The 17,981-nt window shown below is 54.5% G+C and overlaps 3 protein-coding genes across 3 annotated transcripts in view; 1 reads left to right on the top strand and 2 right to left on the bottom strand.

The window, feature by feature from the left end:
• Positions 1-17,981, bottom strand: part of SAE1 (SUMO1 activating enzyme subunit 1) — a 549,006-nt gene that overhangs the window by 210,898 nt on the left and 320,127 nt on the right. The window lies entirely within an intron of this gene.
• Positions 1-17,981, top strand: part of AP2S1 (adaptor related protein complex 2 subunit sigma 1) — a 400,774-nt gene that overhangs the window by 220,300 nt on the left and 162,493 nt on the right. The gene's annotated exons all lie outside the window — the stretch shown is intronic.
• The window catches only part of ARHGAP35 (Rho GTPase activating protein 35), a 150,186-nt gene continuing 140,378 nt past the window's right edge, over positions 8,174-17,981 (bottom strand). The window contains exons 6-7 of the mRNA XM_050772050.1: positions 13,821-13,926; positions 8,174-12,912 (exon numbers count right to left, since the gene is read on the bottom strand). Of these exons, the coding sequence (XP_050628007.1) occupies positions 12,555-12,912; positions 13,821-13,926 (464 nt within the window). The 3' untranslated portion in view covers positions 8,174-12,554. The remainder of the gene's footprint in view (positions 12,913-13,820; positions 13,927-17,981) is intronic.

Raw genomic sequence — 17,981 nt, 5'->3', positions numbered from 1 at the left:
GGCTGAGGCAGGAGAACCACTTGAACCTGGGAGATAGAGGTTGCAGTGAGCAGAGATCGCACCACTGCACTCCAGTCTGGGTGGCAGAGCAAGACTCTGTCTCAAAAAAAAAAAAAAAAAAAAAATTGATGGTGAAAACATTAAAACAAGACCTGCTACCTCGTAAGGGTCCAGTGAGTTTTAGCCTTTATTAATTTAATATTATTGGAATCCTTTTTTTTTTTTTTTAAGCAGGGTCTCACTCTTTCACCCAGGCTGGAGTGCAGTGATGTGATCACGGCTCACTGCAGCCTCTACCTCCTGGACTCGGGTGATCCTCCCATGTCAGCCTCCTAAGTTGCTGGGACCACAGGTGTGTGCTACTACACCTGACTAACTTTTTGTATATTTTGTAGAGATGGGGTCTTGCTCTGTCTCCCAGACTGGAGTGCATAGCACAGTCGTTGCTCACTGCAGCCTTGAACTCCTGGCCTCAAGCAATCCTCCCACCTCAGCCTCCCAAAGCACTAGGATTACAGGTGTGAGCCTCCGTGCCTGGCCAATATTATTTGTTTTGCTAACATTTATGTTAACTGCATGCTCTTCAGGCCCACCTGGGAGGCAGGTTAGCCGTGAGCTTGCATGTCCTGAATCCCTACTTTCTTCCCTCCTCTCAGCTCCTGCAAATCGGACCCAGTCTGGTCTCCCCAGTGCCCTCAGGATACACTTTGAGCTTCTCACCTGGCCCTGCAAGGCCCTGAGTGGCCTGTGACTGAATGGTGGAATAAATGGGTGGACGGATGCAATGACAGAAACAGCAGCTCATTCACCTGCTTTTTGGCCAGCTCCTGGGACACTTCGCTTCCAGCCTTTTTTCTCAAAACCCGTCTCCTCCTCAGCAGTGCCTGCTGCTTCTCCTTCTAATCTGGCCTTCTTCCTAAAAAGTCGCCATCCGGGCTTTAATTCTCTTCCCGGGATGGCCATGGCTCGGCAGGGCGGCGCTCTGCTGACCCCTGGTGGCCGCATGGAGTAACACAGCGCATTCTCCACTAGGGCAGTTGGCCTGGAGCCCGGGAGCGAGTGCTGGGTGCTGGCTGTGGCTTGAGGAGCACAGCTCCTGCCCTCGTAGGTTTCACAGGAGAGTGGGGAAGACAGCGGATAATCAGATACTCACACTGTCGTATGCGGCAACCCTGGCATCATCTGCACCTTCTCTCTCCCCCAGTCTCATGCCATCTTCAACAAATTCTGTCGCCTTGACCTTCAAGATACCCCCGTTCTTTCCACTACCACCGTCCTTCTCTGGTCTAATCCGCCATCGTTTCACTCCTGGACTATCGCAGTCACCTCCTTGCTGAACTCCCAGAATCCAGGGCCAGTCTTAACTGATTTCTCCTTTAGCCTCAGGCTCCACTCACTTGACACTGTTACTGAATCGTCTTTATTTAAAATGTTGATAGTTCGTTCATCATTGATTTTTTTTTTGAACTAATTTTGATTTTTTTTTTTTTTTTTTTTTTTTTTTTTTTTTTTTTTTTTTTTGAGACGGAGTCTCGCTCTGTCGCCCGGGCTGGAGTGCAGTGGCCAGATCTCAGCTCACTGCAAGCTCCGCCTCCCGGGTTTACGCCATTCTCCTGCCTCAGCCTCCCAAGTAGCTGGGACTACAGGCGCCCGCCACCTCGCCCGGCTAGTTTTTTTTTTTTTTGTATTTTTTTTTAGTAGAGACGGGGTTTCACCATGTTAGCCAGGATGGTCTCGATCTCCTGACCTCGTGATCCGCCCGTCTCGGCCTCCCAAAGTGCTGGGATTACAGGCTTGAGCCACCGCGCCCGGCCTAATTTTGATTTTTTAAACAAGACTCTTTTTTTATTTTTTTTTTTGAGACGGAGTTTTGCTCTTATTGCCCAGGCTGGAGTGCAATGGCGCGATCTCCGCTCACCGCAATCTCCGCCTCCCGGGTTCAAGCAATTCTCCTGCCTCAGTCTCCTGAGCAGCTGGGATTACAGGCATGCCCCAATACACCTGGCATTTTGTATTTTTAGTAGAGACGGGGGTTTCTCCATGTTGGTCAGGCTGGTCTCAAACTCCTGACCTCAGGTGATCCACTTGCCTCAGCCTCCCAAAGTGCTAGGATTATAGGCATGAGCCATCATGCCTGGCCCAAAAGATTTTTATTTATTGATTTTGAGATGGGGTCTCACTCTGTCACCCATGCTGGAGTGCAGCGGCACAATCTTGGCTCAATGCGGCCTCAGCCTGCTGCGATCCTCCCACATCGACCTCCTGAGTAGCCGGGACTACAGGAACGCGCCGCCATGTCCAGCTAATTATTTTTTCGAGAAGGAGTTTCCCTCTTGTTGCTTAGGCTGGAGTGCAATGGCACAATCTTGGCTCACTGCAACCTCTGCTTCCTGGGTTCAAGCGATTCTTCTGCCTCAGCCTCCCAAGTAGCTGGGATTACAGGCATGTACCACCATGCCCGGCTAATTTTGTGTTTTTAGTAGAGACGGGGTTTCACCATGTTGGTCAGGCTGGTCTTGAACTTCTGACCTGAGGTGATCCACCCGCCTTGGCCTCCCAAAGTGCTGGGATTATAGGTGTAGGCCGCCGCGCCTGGCCTTTTTTCTTTTCTTTTTTTTTTTTTTTTTTTTTTGAGATGGAGTCTTGCTCTGTCGCCCAGGGTGGAGTGCAGTGGCGCGATCTTGGCTCACTGCAGCCTCCACCTCTCAGGTTCAAGTGATTCTTCTGCCTCAGCCTGCTGAGTAGCTGGAACTACAGGCATGCGCCACCACACCTGGCTAATCTTTGTATTTTAAGTTGAGACAGGGTTTTGCCATGTTGGCCAGGCTGCTCTTGAACTCCTGAACTCAGGTGATCCACCCGCCTCGGCCTCCCAAAAATGCTGGGATTACAGGTGTAAGCCACTGCGCCTGGCCTGTTCAGCTAATTTTTAAAGAACTTTTTGTAGAGTCGGGGTCTCACTCTATTGCCCAGGCTGGTCTCAGACTGCTGGGCTCAAGTGATCCTCCCATCTTGACCTCCAAAGTGCTGGGATTACAGGCCTGAGCCACTGCACTTAACCAAGACAATTTTTTTCTTTTTTTTTTTTTATTTGAGACAGAGTCTTGCTCTGTCATCAGTCTGGAGTGCAATGGTGTGATCTTGGCTCACTGCAACCTCCGCCTCCTGGGTTCAAGTAATTCTCCTGCCTTAGCTTCCCGAGTAGCTGGGACTACAGGTCCCCACCACCACGCCCAGCTAATTTTTGTATTTTTAGTAGAGACAGGGTTTCACCATGTTGGCCAAGATGGTCCCGATGTCTTGACCTCGTGATCTGCCCGCCTCGGCCTCTCAAAGTGCTGGGATTACAGATGTGAGCCACCATGCGTGGCTGATATATATATATATATATATATATATATATATATTTTTTAAGAGCAGTTTTAGGCTCACAGCAACTTTGCTTTTTGAAAACATTGGCTAAAATATTTTTATGTTGATGACTGAAGTCTTTTTTGTGTCCCATTAACTTGTGCACCCGAGGCAAGTGCTCCCAACAACTGAATCCTTGTTAACTCCTCGGTCCTGCCTGAATAATGGCCACATTCGTTTGTTTACTGTGTTCCTTCCACTAGGATGTCAGCTCCGGCAGGGAGTTTTTGTAATGATTTTGTCCCCCAGCCTGAATGAATAACACACTGAGAAAATTACTTTTTCCTTTTTTTTTTTTTTTTTTGAGATGGAGTCTCGCTCTGTCGCCCAGGCTGGAGTGCAGTGGCGCGATCTCAGCTCTCTGCAAGCTCCACCTCCCGGATTCAGGCCATTCTCCTGCCTCAGCCTCCCGAGTAGCTGGGACTACAGGCACCCGCCACCACGCTCGGCTAATTTTTTGTGTTTTTAGTAGAGACGGGGTTTCACCGTGTTAGTCAGGATGGTCTCGATCTCCTGACCTCGTGATCGGCCCGTCTCAGTCTCCCAAAGTGCTGGGATTACAGGCGTGAGCCACCATGCCCGGCTGAAAAGTACTTTTTTTTTTTAGACAGAGTCTGACTCCGTTGCCCAGACTGGAGTGCAGTGGTGCGATCTTGGCTCACTGCAACCTTGAACTTCTTGAGTTCAAGCGATCCTCCCACCTCAGCCTCCTGAGTAGCTGGGAGTACAGGCATGCGCCACCACGCCCAGCTAATTTTGTATTTTTAGTAGAGATGGGGGTTTCTTCATGTTGCTCAGGCTGGTCTTGACCTTCCAGCCTCAAAGTGCTGGGCTCTCAAAGTGCTGCGATTACAGGCGTGAGTCACTGAGCCCAGCCCCAGCTGCTAATTTTTAAAAAAATGTTTTGTAGAGATAAGGTCTCACTTTGTTGAACAGGCTGTTCTTGAATTCCTGGGCTCAGGCGATCCTCCTCTCTTGGCCTCCCACAGTGCTAGGATCACAAGTATGAGCCACCATGCCCAGCTCAGAAAGTACTCTGAAAGAACCTATTTTTTTTTCCTTTGAAAGCAAAGAGAGTCTATGGCCATACACCCTGAATCCACCTGATCTTGTCCGAAAGCAAAGAGACCCATCTTGGTTGGCGGAGTCAGGGAGGGCTTTCCCTATGGAGTCTGAGGAGCTGAAATCTGAAGGACAAGGAGAAAGTTAGCAAGGTGGGGTGGCCTCAAGGGAGGACAGTGTTGGAGGAGGAGGGCACGATACTGCAAAGGGCCCGAGGTGGGCAGGCCCTGGGGGAGTTGGGGTGTCTGGACGAGAGTGTAAGGAAAGGCTCCTGGGAGGTGGGCAGGGTGCGGGGTGGGACCCTATGGAATAGTTCGGGCTTCCTCTAAGGGCACTGGAGACCCCTGGAGGATGTTACGGGAGGAGAGGCATGGCTAGATGTGAGATCTGATCTGCCCTCATGGAGATGGGAGTGGGTGAGCATGGAGGGCAGATGTCTTGGTAAGATCAGACAGGGATGGGGTGCAGGGAGCAGGAAGGGGAGTGCACTGGAAGGCAAAATGGAATTGGGAGGTACACCTGGTTGACTCGAAGGGAGACAGACACCCCAAGGAGGCCCCCAGGGTCTCTCTCTGGCTGGAGGGGGGATCCTGGGAATGGACCTGTTTGGAGTAGAGGTCTGGAGTTTGGCTGTGGGTGTGTCACAGTGGAGTCCCCAAGTAGAGTGTCATAGACAGGTGGATATCATGTTTTGCTTGGAGCAGAGGTCTGGGCTGGAGTCACGTGGGAGAGGTTGGTTTGTAGATGGGGCAAGTCAAGAGCAAGGTTGAGACCACTGTGTTCGAAAAACCAACTGAAGGCTTACCATGCGTAAGGCATCTTGTTGGGCCTCCTGGGGCGGCCTATCTGGGAGCCACAAAGCTGCCCCCCAAAGCTCTCAACTTGGGTGCTGGTGGCTGAGAGGCTCATGTATAGAAAGCACACAAAGCTTGATGATCAAGAGCCAGAGAAGGCTAAGCACAGGGGCTCACGCCTGCCCTCCCAGTGCTTTGGGAGGCTGAGGTGGGAGGATTGCTTGAACCCGGGAGGTGGAGGCTGCAGTGAGCTCATGCTACTGCACTCCAGCCTGGGCGACAGAGCGGGACTTCGTCTAAAAAAAAAAAAAAAAAAAAAAAAAAAGGCCAGGTGCAGTGGCTCATGCCTGTAATCCCAACACTTTGGAAGGCCAAGGCGGGTGGATCGTGAGGTCAAGAAATCAAGACCATTCTGGCTAACATGGTGAAACCCTGTTTCTATTAAAAATACAAAAATTAGCTGGGCCTGGTGGTGGTGCCTGTAATCCCAGCTACTCGGGCGGCTGAGGCAGGAGAAACACTTGAATCTGGGAGGCAGAGGTTGCAGTGAGCCGAGATTGCACCACTGCACTCCAGCCTGGGCGAGAGTGAGACTCCGTTTAAAAAAAACAAACAAAAGACACTCCTTGGCTAGTCAGCACGCAGAGCCCACTGCCTGTCCCGGTTCTGGTGTCTCCCTCAACCCAGCTCAGCACAGAGCAGGGCCCCAAGATGGCTCAGCCTTTTCCCAAAGAAGGGAAGAGGCCGGGCAGGGTGGTTCACACCTGTCATCTCAGTGCTTTGGGAGGCCGTGGCAGGAGGCTCACTTGAACCCAGGAGCTTGAGACCAGCCTGAGCAATAGAGCGAGATATCATCTCTTAAAAAAAAAAAAAAAAAAAAAAAAAAAAAAAAGCCAGGTGTGGTAACATGTGCCTCTGTAGTCCCAGCTACTTGGAGGCTGAGGTGGGAGGACTGCGTCAGCCTACAAGTTCAAGGCTGCAGTGAGCCATGTTTGTGCCACTGCATTCCAGCCTGCACAACAGACTAAGGAAAAAAAAAAAAAAAAAAAACTAGAGAAGACAGGTTTCTGTCAGCACATATTGAGTACCAACTGCACACCGGAGGATGTAGAGATTTAATTAAACAACAACAACAACAACAACAACAACAAAGGAGAAACCCTGGCACACTCACGGGGAGTGACATAAACCCCCAGCAGGTAAATCCCAGATGCTGGGTGAATCCGTGAGTAGAGAGGGTCAGGGACGTTTCTGGAGAAAGACTGGCTTTGAAGAACAGGGTAGGATCTGATGGGCAGGCTGGAGATTTGGGGAAGGGGGGATGGAAGGAATTTCAGGCAGAGGGAAGTGCTGAAAGCAAAGATCTGGAAGCAGAAAGCAGCCAGCTGCACTCAAAGAATGAGACTCAGCCAGGCGAGGTGGCTCACGCCTCTAATCCCAGCACTTTGGAAGGCTGAGGTGGGCAGATCACCTGAGGCCAGGAGTTCGAGACCAACCTCGCCAAAATGGAGAAACCCCGTCTCTATGAAAAATACAAAATTAGCCAGGTGTGGTGGCGAGCGGCTGTAATCCCAGCTACTCAGGAGGCTGAGGCAGGAAAATCCCTTGAACTGGGGAGGCGGAGGTTGTGGTGAGACTAGATTGAGCCACTGCACTCTAGCCTGTGCAACAAGAGCAAAACTCCGTCTAAAAAAAAAAAAAAAAAAAAAGACTATTTTGACTGATGTTGGGGAGTTGGGTTAAAGGAGTGGGAGAGAAGAGCAGGATGGATCCAGAGCGTGGGGCTCTGCATGATGTCAAGGAGCCTGGGCTATGGTCAGTAGGCACTTCCGTTTGTTTGCCTGCCTGGCTGAGCCTATGGCAAACAGCCGTCATCTCTGGTGCCAGCCCCTATTGATTGGTAGTGGCTACCTGGAGAGCGGTATGGCAGAGTGCGGTGATCAGCTAGCCATGTCTGCTATGGGCACAGGCAGGGAAGGATGCGTCTTGCATGCTGAGTAGTTCACCCTTCTGCTATGGAGATTGAGGGCAGTGAGCCCATTCAGGGTGTGGGAGTGTCTATTAGAGTCTAGTGAGCTTGAATTCGGGTCTAGGCTAGAATGGAGGCAGAGGGAAGAGAAGAGTCACACTCAAGTGACATTTGGGATCTTAGAAGCAGTAAGGGGTAAGGAGGGGGCCAAGGATAGAGCAAACGAGCCTGGGAGACTGGAAAGAGGGAGATAATCCTAACAAGAGCTTTTTAGGGGGTGAGTGGAGAGGAGGTGTTTTTGGTGGCAAGGCTTCTTTAGGAAGCCGCCCATCTCCGTCCCTGGAGGTGCTGTCCTGGGTGACGGTGGTGACAGTGGCTAACTCTGGCGTAGAGCCTGTGTCTCTGACCCCAGGGCCAGCACCAGGGAGTGAGTGTGACCTTTGGCTCTCCCCTCTCAGAACTTCAGCCCTGACCCCTCCCTTGAGAAGGGTCTGAAGTCGGCCACCTCCTGGACACAAGCCTGCTCATGATCCTGCCCCTGGAACTCCCCAGGCACTTCCACCCCCAGCCAGGAAGTGAATCCAGGCATCGGACTCCCAGTACCGCCCGCATGGCCTCAGGCAGGAGGGGAGTGGGAAGGAAGGTCAGGAGCGGCACCTCTGGCATCCCCTGCCCATGCCTGCCTGCAGTTCCTGTGGCCATGGGGGTTCGTGGGGGCCACTTTAGGTGGTGCTGAGAGACCACAGGAATGACGCGGCCTTCTGGGAAGCTGTGCTGGAGAGGAAAGCAGGTGAGAGCTGGGAGCAGAAGCTCGTGTTGGCAAAGGCCCCCCTGCGGGAGCCTCCTGCTTCCCATCCTTGGCTTAGGCGCCCGGGGAGACCCAGGTGTGCGCTGCACTGGCCCGGTAAGGAGGAGGCCCCCCTTCACTTCTCTCAGGTTTGGTTTTTTACAAGATTGATTTATTAACTATGATACAGATCACATAAGGCCTTTTCAGTTTTTTACACCATTCCCATTGAGACAAGTACAATACTTCGTAGCAAATACATGATTTTAAAAAACAAAACCAAACAAAAACACCTCAGTCAGAGATGCCTCAGCCTTCATTGAGGGCTGACCATGCACTAATTAGGTTGGAGCCTCAAAAAACCCACGATGTGTTTTTTAAAAAAAGTCTGGAAATTAAGCAAACATTCCTAACACCAGCTAAAGGATGTTCCGGTTAAAGCCCCTAAAATACAAAGAAATAATTGTTATAATTTCTTTACATACAAGTCTTCACTTTTGCTGCAAAACAGAATTTTGGGCATACAGCCAGACTACTAACACATTTCAATACCATTAATATGTTTTGTTTTTCTCAGAAACTCAAAATATTTGTTAATTCAACATATATAAAGATCATTTAACATGTGAAAATACAAGTACCAGAAAAATAAGCTGGCAGCAGCACTATTCCAAATTTTCAAACAAGTTTTATTTCCATACAATTCTGACATTTCCGTTTTTTTTTTTTTTTTTTTTTCTTAAATGTACACAGGGAACATGATTCTTTTTATGCAAACAATAACTTAGGCCCTGTCGTGACTACAGTGAAGTGTAGCATCACTGCCGGCTCCGCCACGGGAGGGCTGGAGGAGGCCAGCCCAGGCCAGCAGTGCCCGAGGTCACCGATCGCCTCCTGCTCTGCCCCCCGCGCGCCGTGCATTGGCCACGCTGCACCGACCGCACCGCGGCCGCGCCCCCACCGGACCCGCGACAGAAACTGCCCGCTTCCTGGGCCACTCTCTGACCTGGACACAAGACCACGTGCTCCGAGGGAGGGAGCCCACTCCCGTTACACCTCAGAGCCACGGAGCCGGGGCCGCTCCCTGCCGCAGCTTCCCTGGATCCCTGCGCTGCCTTCGGGAAATGAGCGCCTCAACAGGACCCAGGCCCCCGCGCGGCAGGGGCCCTCCTGGCCACCTCACCCTAATTTTTCTAGCTGGCGCCCCCAAAGCAGTGGCTTCTCATAGGAAAGGACGGGAGGGGAGCGCAGCTGAGGTGACTCTTGATGACAAGACGCTGCAGCTGGCCTGCTGTGGAGTTGTGTGTGTGTATGTCCAGAATGCCTGGTGGCCTGCGGGGGTCTCAACCAAAGGGATGCTGGCTTGACCCAGGCCTCCCTTCTCTAAGAGCAGCAGAAGCTGACTGAGGCACAGGGATGCCCCATCCCCTTCTGGCCAGCAAGCTGCTCCTATGATGTCACCCTCTGTCCACCGTGACAAAGACAGACATATCCTGCAGAAGAATCTGGGTCGCAGCAGGTGCCGCGCCTCCAGCAGGAAGCAAAACCAAGGCGGTAGAGGCAGGAGAGCAAGGAGACAGACACCCTGAAGCTCTCTCCCTCTTCCTCTCCAAATGCTAGGCGACAGGAAAGACAGGGACAATGCAGAGTAAATGTGTGCCGTGACACCCAGTGTGCGACACAAGCCAAGAATTCTAAGTGGATTCACGAGCCACGCCACCCAGCCTCGGGTCCTCCCTCCTCAGCCGTCAGAGCCAGGATCAGTCTCTGGCTTTGCACCAAGGGCTGCTGTTCCCTCACACGGTGTCTGCACTCTCGCTGGGTGGCAGTGGCTGCCCCACTTCCCCATTCTGGACAAGCCAACGCCCACCCGCCCAGTGCTGAGAGCTGCATGTGGGTCCCATGAGCACCCTCTGTGCAAGCACCTTCCAGAACTTAGAGCCCCGATGAAAGCAGGGGTGGGGACAGCACGGTTCCAACAATCCCCAGGGATGCTCCCACACAAGGGCCTATTCAGTCTGCACGCTGCCCTGACCGGATGCTGAAGCCTGGCCTGCCACGACTGGCCATGCCGCTCAAACGACTGAGATGTCCTCTAGTCCCTCAGCCCGAAGCAGCAGACGAGAGGCTGAAGAGTTAGTGGGGGAAACAAGAGGAACCCCGGGGCTTCCTGTGCATGGGGGCTCCCTTCGGACATGAGCTGCCACAGTCCCCGCCTGCCCACCTTGGCTGACAGGGCGCTGCGTTGGGGGTGCCCCAGGCCTAGTTTCAGGTACTTCTGTGAGGGGAGGGGTAGAAAGCCCAGGTGCTCCTCCTCACCGCCCCCTCCACACTCCGGGGAAGTCACTGGCTGCACACACATCTGTGGAATCAGGGGCCAGGTGGCTTGGGCCGTGGCTTTCGTGCTCACAAAACAGGTGGCAGTGTTAGCTCAAGCAGTGAGGGGGACTGGGCTGCTTTTGCCTGCGTTCATACAGGGATGGCCCAGGCCACCACCATGCTTTCCCTCCACTCCCAATTCCGTGAGGTGCTGACCAGGTGAGCAAGACCTTGAAAAGGGGGCGGGGTGAGTCAATGCGGCCGTTTCCTCATCTGCTGGGGCCCAGGACTGGGGGAGTTTGGGAACCTATCTGCCAACCTCAGCTACAACGAAACACAGATGTCACCTTCCAGTCAACCCTGGGCCTACAGGGCCAGGCACAGCTCCGCCAGAAAAGACAAAAATTCATCATCCGACATTCACAGAAAACACGCCTGGACCCTGGGTTTTTCTCCCATTAAAACTTGCAAGGGTACGTGAGTGTTTCCAAGCACCTTCGTTGGCCATTGTGAACTGGAGACAGTGAGCCAGCCGTCCCCAGAGGGAGCCTGGGAGACGAAGGGCCACTCCTGTCTCCAACCACTACAGGTGGGCATGGGCGGGGCAGCTGCAGACGCCCAGGAGGTGTCCATCAGGCCCCCTGGAATATACCACAGATCCTATTTCTTAAAGTGCAACGAGCCCCAAGGGCTGTCTGGTGTGGGGCCCTCTGCACCCCACTAGCTCTCGCCTGGGGGGTGCCCAGTCTTCCTGGCTGCAGAGGCCATGGCCCAGCCACGCAAGTTTGCAGTGCTAGAGGGCAGAGGTGGGCAGGAGAAGAGCTTTTCCTGGAGCAGTGGAAAGGCTGGGCTAGGGTGGTAGTGGGTGATAGGCAGGCACGGTGCCTCTGGGCCGGCAAGGACCAGGAAGGATGCCCCTTCGAGGGCACCAGCAGACCGCCATTCCTTCAAAGTGCCCCACCCCGCCCACATCCCCACGAACACTCCTGCCAGTGGCCTCCATGGCTGGGATGAAACGATTCCACTTCAACACCCAACACACCAACCCCAACCCCAAGTGCACCTGGCACCTTCCAGCAGTCCCCAACTCCCCACCAAGTGCCCACACACACACTCACACGTGCACACACACACACCCCACACGTACGCTCAAGTAGTGTTTCTATCGTAATGGACTGTGTTCTGGGGCAGCCCAGGTTCCAGCCTGCTCTGCCATCTCCCGGGCTCTCCCCACCAAGGGCTCAAACCCTCTTCTTGGGAAAACGGGGAATCTGGCGACTAGACCTAAGTGGGTGAGTGGGACCCCAGGAGGCTCTCAGGCCACAGCTCCAGGCATCCTGGTTTTGCTGCCACAAAGACGAGGGTCAATTCCACCTGTGTGCCTCCCTCCCTCCCGGCAGAGGTGGGCACAGAGTGAAATCTTGAGGTCTGTAGTTTTCTTTCCGTGTTTTTTTCCTTTTTAATTATTGGAAGGGTTTTTCCATTTTTTCTCCTAGTGTTCCTTTGTTTGCCAGGGAATGTTTCGGGAAGCCTGTGGAGTGGGATGGCGGGGATGAAGAGGGAAGTCCTGCACTCTCTGGGTCCAGGCACAAAGCTATCCTCCGTTGCTCTGATCTGCAGGGCCAGCGCCCTCAGCAGGTACCTAGTGGTGGCAGAGCCGTGGCCTACACGTTCCCCAGGAGCCACCAGCCGGGCTGCACCCTTACCTTGCGGGTGTGTGCAGATGGAAGGTGGGAAGAGACAGACCAGCGGGAAGTGTTCTCTTCGGGGGTTGCCAGCCCCGCCATGAATCTCAGAGCCTCCTCCTCCCCGGCAAAGGCCTGGGCACTGTCCCGACCACGGGCCCTGTACAAGCAGAGGGAGGCACCTGGAGGCTGGTGTGCGCAGCCAGGTGGGGTGGTGGTCCAGAGAACAGAGGGAGGGCACTGGGACTGCTGCCTGCCTAGTTCAGTCCTCAAAGGGGTCCAAGTCAAAGGACAGGGCCCCATGGCTGCTGCCTGCAGCCAGCTCAGGTCTGCAGTGCCGGGCCCAGGGCACCTGGCAGCCTGGCGGATGGTACCATTGGCTGGTGCTCCCACTGAGGTCTTGAGAACATGATGGAGAGGGCCACTTGCCCCTGCCTCTGCCCCCAGTGGACTTGGTTTTGTTCAAGGCCAAATGCCACCCCGTCAGAGAGAGGACCGGTTCTCCTGTCGCCCCAGGTCTTGGTGGGTCACAGCGTGTGTTCGGCTTGAAGCTGGGAGGGAAGCAGTGGCTGCATTGGGGACTGGGGGGTGGGAGGAGGCGACTGTGGGGGCGACGGCTGACTTGTGACAGGCGTGGAAGTGAGGAAGGGGACGGTGGAAGCCACGGCGGAGGGGGAGCTGGGCCTGGCACCAGGGGGCTCGGTGATGGGCCGATTGTAGAAGAAGAAGGGGCACTGCTGAATGAAGAGTTCAATGATTGTCTGGTAGGTGCGCGTGGCTGTGAGGGCGTCCATGGTGCTGAAATCAGGTCTCATCAAGGTGGGCCAGAAGCAGATGGAGAGGTTCTCGCTGGTCATGAGATTCACCTTGTTGTTGTGGCTGACCCTGCGGGCGACACCAAACTCAATGGTCAGAACTGTGCAGGGCCCTGCCTGGCCCCAGGCGCACATGGTCTTCAGCACGCAGGCTGAGCCCCGCCTGCACACCCTCAGGTGGAGCAGAAAAGGCCACGCGCAGCTCTCTGTGCCCTGCCCTGCCCTGCCCGGGAGGCTGCGCCCTCAGTGTCCTCTCCCCTCCAGCCCAGCGCCTCCACATGGCCAACCTTGGAGAGGCTGCCCGGAGCCCTGAAAACCCCTGGGGGTGGACTGACCACCTCAGGGACTAGCTCTGCAGCCAGCCGAAGCAGTGGCGGTGCTCCAGCTGTGATGAGGGAGGGAGGCTGAGCGTCCTAAACCAGAGTGCCATCAGATGCCACTTGGCCAGCAGCCCTCCTCCACACACACGGAAGTTCAGGGAAGAGCCACATGGCCTCCCGCCTGCAGCCTGTGCTCCATGCTGGAGGCTGGCTCTCTCCTGCAGCACACCTCTCGAGGTGCGATGTCCCGGTTCTCCCCAGCTGGGAATGTGAATGCTGAGAGAGGACTTTCAGGGGCTCTGAGGTGTTTTGGATTCAGGAGAAGATTTCTGGAACATCAGCACCAACCAGAAGATCTCTCTCTGCCAGCTTTGGGGCGCAGGCCTACAAGAGGCCCCATGCCCGACAGAGCTAAGTGCACTGTCTGGTGTTGGGCAGGTTTGGGGCCACGTGGCCGCCCTCAGATAGGAGCAGGAGGGAGGCCTTAGGATGGACGAGAGGCTCCAGGCGCTGAGCCCAGTGGGCACCACGGGAGGCCGGCCAGCGCCCCTTCCAGGCCAGGGCCTGGGGCTGCTACTGGCAGCCCTGTTCTGCGACGCACTGACCCTGGCTGTCAATTTTCCAGAGGAAAAACCAACCAGAAGGCCCTGCGACTTACTTGTTTAAGTGAGAGATGACATACTTGAAGACTTCGTGGTTTTCCTTTGGAAATTTCTTTAATACCTCCTTAAGGGCATGCAACTTCTGCTCCCGGTCGTTGATTTCTGAGGAGAGAGAAAACCAAAGCCTTGCCTTTCATGGCCGAGGCTGGTGGCCACCCCAGGGCGTGCTCTGTGATGGGCCTTCTCTGAGGGCAACCCAGGGCTTTCGGATGACACTAACTCCACTCTTTCCCCCAAAGCCTGTGCCCAAGGCTGGCACACCTGGCAGTGGCACTGGCCCAGGGGCCTGGCCCACCTCTGTGTCCCAGGCCCCCACTGAAGGGCGGCACTGTGTGCCTGGGGCTTCCTGGCCCCACCACCCGAGACAGAACGATCTGGAGAGACTACGCCATAAAGAACACCATTCTTTGCTCATCCGGTTGCCCCTGGAGACAGGCATCCCTACGCAGAAAGCCTGCTTGCTTCCTGACCAGATGGAGACAGGCAGCCGCTGCCACCCACCCACGCCAACAGACCTTTGAGGGAGGGAGTCGGTCATGAGACCAAGGCTCTGTCCTTTCCCTAGAGACACAGGGACCCTCCGCACATCCCCATTGGAGGGGCTGATGGAAACAGTGGGGGAATTCTTACGCACTTCACCAAAGGAACTATGCACCCCCTTTCCCCCCAATGCCCACACTTTGCCTATCACGGAATCCCAATGTCCTAGGGGAGGGAAAACAACTGCCTGGAATGCAGCTCGTAACCCGCGCCAGGCCCAGTTCCATGAGTCCCTGCAATCGTGTGAGGCAGGAACTTGTCACCCCATTTTGAGGATGAGGTATCTGAGGTTAGAAGTTGCAGAGCTGGGACTGGCTGTGGGGCTGGAGCCGTGGCCACTGGGCTTGCCATCCCTGAGTGGGTGTGGCCCACCTTGGCTGGGAAGGGCATCCCGGGCTGGTGAGGCACACATGTCCCAGAGCCCACCTGGAGCCCAGCTGGCTGAGACAGATTTCTCTGTGCAGGGAAAGACATCCCCATATTTCCTTCTTGGACTCCAGGGCACAGAAGAACCACGGGAGGGTCTCACGAAGGAGACGGCAGCTATCTCACAATTGGTGGCTGTGGGTGGGGTTGGTGAAGAGGGTGTCTATTATAACGCCGACGGTTGCTAATGGGCTTGGGGGTTCAGGCTCCTTTGAGATAGACGATGGTGCTGGATCGTCTGCCCCGGAGACACATGTGTACCATTCTGCTGATGAATCCGGGAGGGGTGTGGACTCCCTGAACCAGGTATTCTTTTCTTTTTCTTTTTGAGATGGAGTCTCGCTGTCACCCAGGCTGGAGTGCAGTGGCGCCATCTCGGCTCACTGCAAGCTCCACCTCCTGAGTTCATGCCATTCTCCTGCCTCAGCCTCCCGAGTAGCTGGGACTACAGGTGCCCGCCACCACACCTGGCTATTTTTTTGTATTTTTAGTAGAGATGGGGTTTCACTGTGTTAGCCAGGATGGTCTCGATCTCCTGACCTCGTGATCCACCCACCTTGGCCTCCCAAAGTGCTGGTATTACAGGTGTGAGCCACCGCGCCCGGCCCTGAACCAGGTATTCTTTAGGAAACCCATGGCTCCCTAGTCACCTTTGCAGCAGGTGATGTGCCCGGAGGGTCAGAGTTGGGGGAGTTGCACAAGGACCCTGGGGAGAGTGAGACTTGGAAGAGCAGACAGAATCCCAAGGGCGGGAACGCGGAGCAGGGAGGAAGGCCCTGTGGTGGTCTGGAGTCCAGATCCTGACTCAGATGGCCCTGGGTACAAATCCAGCCTCTCGCGCCAACTGTGTCACCTTGGGCAAGTGACACCGTAGGGTCAGTCTCCTCGTCTGTAAAAGGGGCTGTGGACAGTGCCTCCTTCATTCGGTGACACCCGGCAGTTAAATTCAGAGTTCACAGCTGGACACAAAATAAGGGCACCTGAGAGCCAGTCTACTTGCAGGGGCCAGGGGGAGGGAGGCTGCAGGGCTGGAAGGGACAGAGCTCCAGGAGCTCTCCCAGGCAGCCTAATGAGGATGAATGAAACCAGGCAAATCTGTGGCCTTGAGAGTGTAACTTCATGAGAGCAGTGTCTTGGTAACATCTGTCTATCAGAAATGACTAAAAAAGTCCTGGGAGCTAGTTATTGGGCTATGAGCAGCTTCATTTCTCTGAATCCAAGGTTTATTTTAAGGGTTCCACCTCAAGGGCACATTCTTTTCTTTTTCTTTTTTTCTTTTTTGAGATGGAGTCTTGCTCTGTCCCCCAGGCTGGAGTGCAGTGGCGCGATCTCAGCTCACTGCAACCTCCACCTTCTGGGTTCAAGTGATTCTCCTACCTCAGGCTCCCAAGTAGCTGGGACTACAGGTGCCTGCCACCACGCCTGGCTAATTTTTATATTTTTACTAGAGACAGGGTTTCCTCATGTTGTTCAGGCTGGTCTGGAACTCCTGACCTCAGGTGATCTACCTGCCTTGGCCTCCCAAAATGCTGGGATTACAGGCGTGAGCCACCGCACCCGGCCATGGGCACACTCTTTTCCACGACCTTGAGTCTTCAAACAGTTCATTGTCATGTTACAATACAATATCTACATAAAAAAAGTAAACTGCTGTAGGGAGGACAGAAGACTGTATTAGAAAACACAAGCAGCATGTGTGTGGCGCGAAGCTTCACTTCATAAAAGCGTCATGCCCCCTTCCAGCTGCTAGCTTGGCACAGGAGGACACAGGTCTCTCCGCAGGTGCCTGCACGACCCAAACACAGCTGTGTTTGTCTTAATTAGGCAACGAGTGGTAGCACCTTTACGTAAGAGCTGGGTCTCATCCCATCCTCTGGCTGGAGGCAGGAAACGGGGCTGGCAAAGCCTAGGTCTGCCAGGGACGCCTGCTCTCCTTCCTATCTGATAAGCAGCAATGAGGGTGGTTTTGTTTCTTCCTTGGGGGGTGGGGAGGGGCAGGGGTGGGAGTTACAGAGCCTGCTTTGATAATAATTTAGGGGCCGGGTGTGTGCGGTGGCTCACGCCTGTAATCCCAGCACTTTGGGAGGCTGAGGTGGGTGGATCACTTGAAGTCAGGGGTTTGAGACCAGCCTGGACAACATGGCAAAACCCCATCTCTACCAAAAATACAAAAATTAGCCAGGTGTGGTGGCGTGTGCCTATAATCCCAGCTATTTGGGAGGCTGAGGCAGAAGGATTGCTTGAACTTGGGAGGTGGAGGTTGCAGTGAGCTGAGATTGCGTCACTGTGCTCCAGCCTGGGTGACAGAGCAAGACTCCATCTCAAAAAGAAAAATAGGGGCCGGGCGCGGTGGCTCAAGCCTGTAATCCCAGCACTTTGGGAGGCCGAGGCGGGCGGATCACAAGGTCAGGAGATCGAGACCACAGTGAAACCCCGTCTCTACTAAAAATACAAAAAATTAGCCGGGCGCGGTGGCGGGCGCCTGTAGTCCCAGCTACTCAGGAGGCTGAGGCAGGAGAATGGCGGGAACCCAGGAGGCGGAGCTTGCAGTGAGCCGAGATCGCGCCACTGCACTCCAGCCTGGGCAACAGCGTGAGACTCCGTCTCAAAAAAAAAAAAAAAAAAAAAAAAAAAGAAAAATAAAAAATTAGGGGCTGCCCCCTAAAATCCCAGCCTCCTTCTGCATATGCACCTCAGCTGAATGCCTAGTGAGGAGTGGGTGGCCAGTCTCCTGGCCTGCTCCCCTCCCCACTGGCTGCCTGGTCCAGGTGCTCCTGAGTACAGAGCAGCACTAGGAGCTCGCTGGGCAGAAGTCAAGGAGGGCGAGAGGCCCTTCTGCTCAAGTCTGGGCCACACTAAAAGCAAGGCTGACCTTGTCAACATCCTTTGACTCAGCCCCATTCACCTCTTTCCTTAAGCAAAGCTTGCTTCACCCCTCTAGGCTCCGGCTGCAGCCTCTTCACATGGCAAAGGCACCAGCAGCTGTTTAGGTTTGGGTGCTGCCCGAGTGCTGGCAGGACAGCTTCACAGTGCTCTTTGCGTGGCCCTGACCGCAGACCTGAGTGGAAGGTGGGGCTGGGTGTTACCCATATGGTAGCTGAGAAACCCACTCCAGAGGCCAAGAGAAGGTCACAAGGCTGGTGATGTCGCAGGTGGATGGGACCTAGGCCTGTTCCCAGCTCAGCCCATCT

Source organism: Macaca thibetana, chromosome 19 (genome assembly GCF_024542745.1).
Source record: "Macaca thibetana thibetana isolate TM-01 chromosome 19, ASM2454274v1, whole genome shotgun sequence".
Lineage (NCBI taxonomy): Eukaryota > Metazoa > Chordata > Mammalia > Primates > Cercopithecidae > Macaca > Macaca thibetana.
Note: the sequence above shows the minus strand (reverse complement) of the source record. Positions and strands in the feature narration are given on the sequence as shown.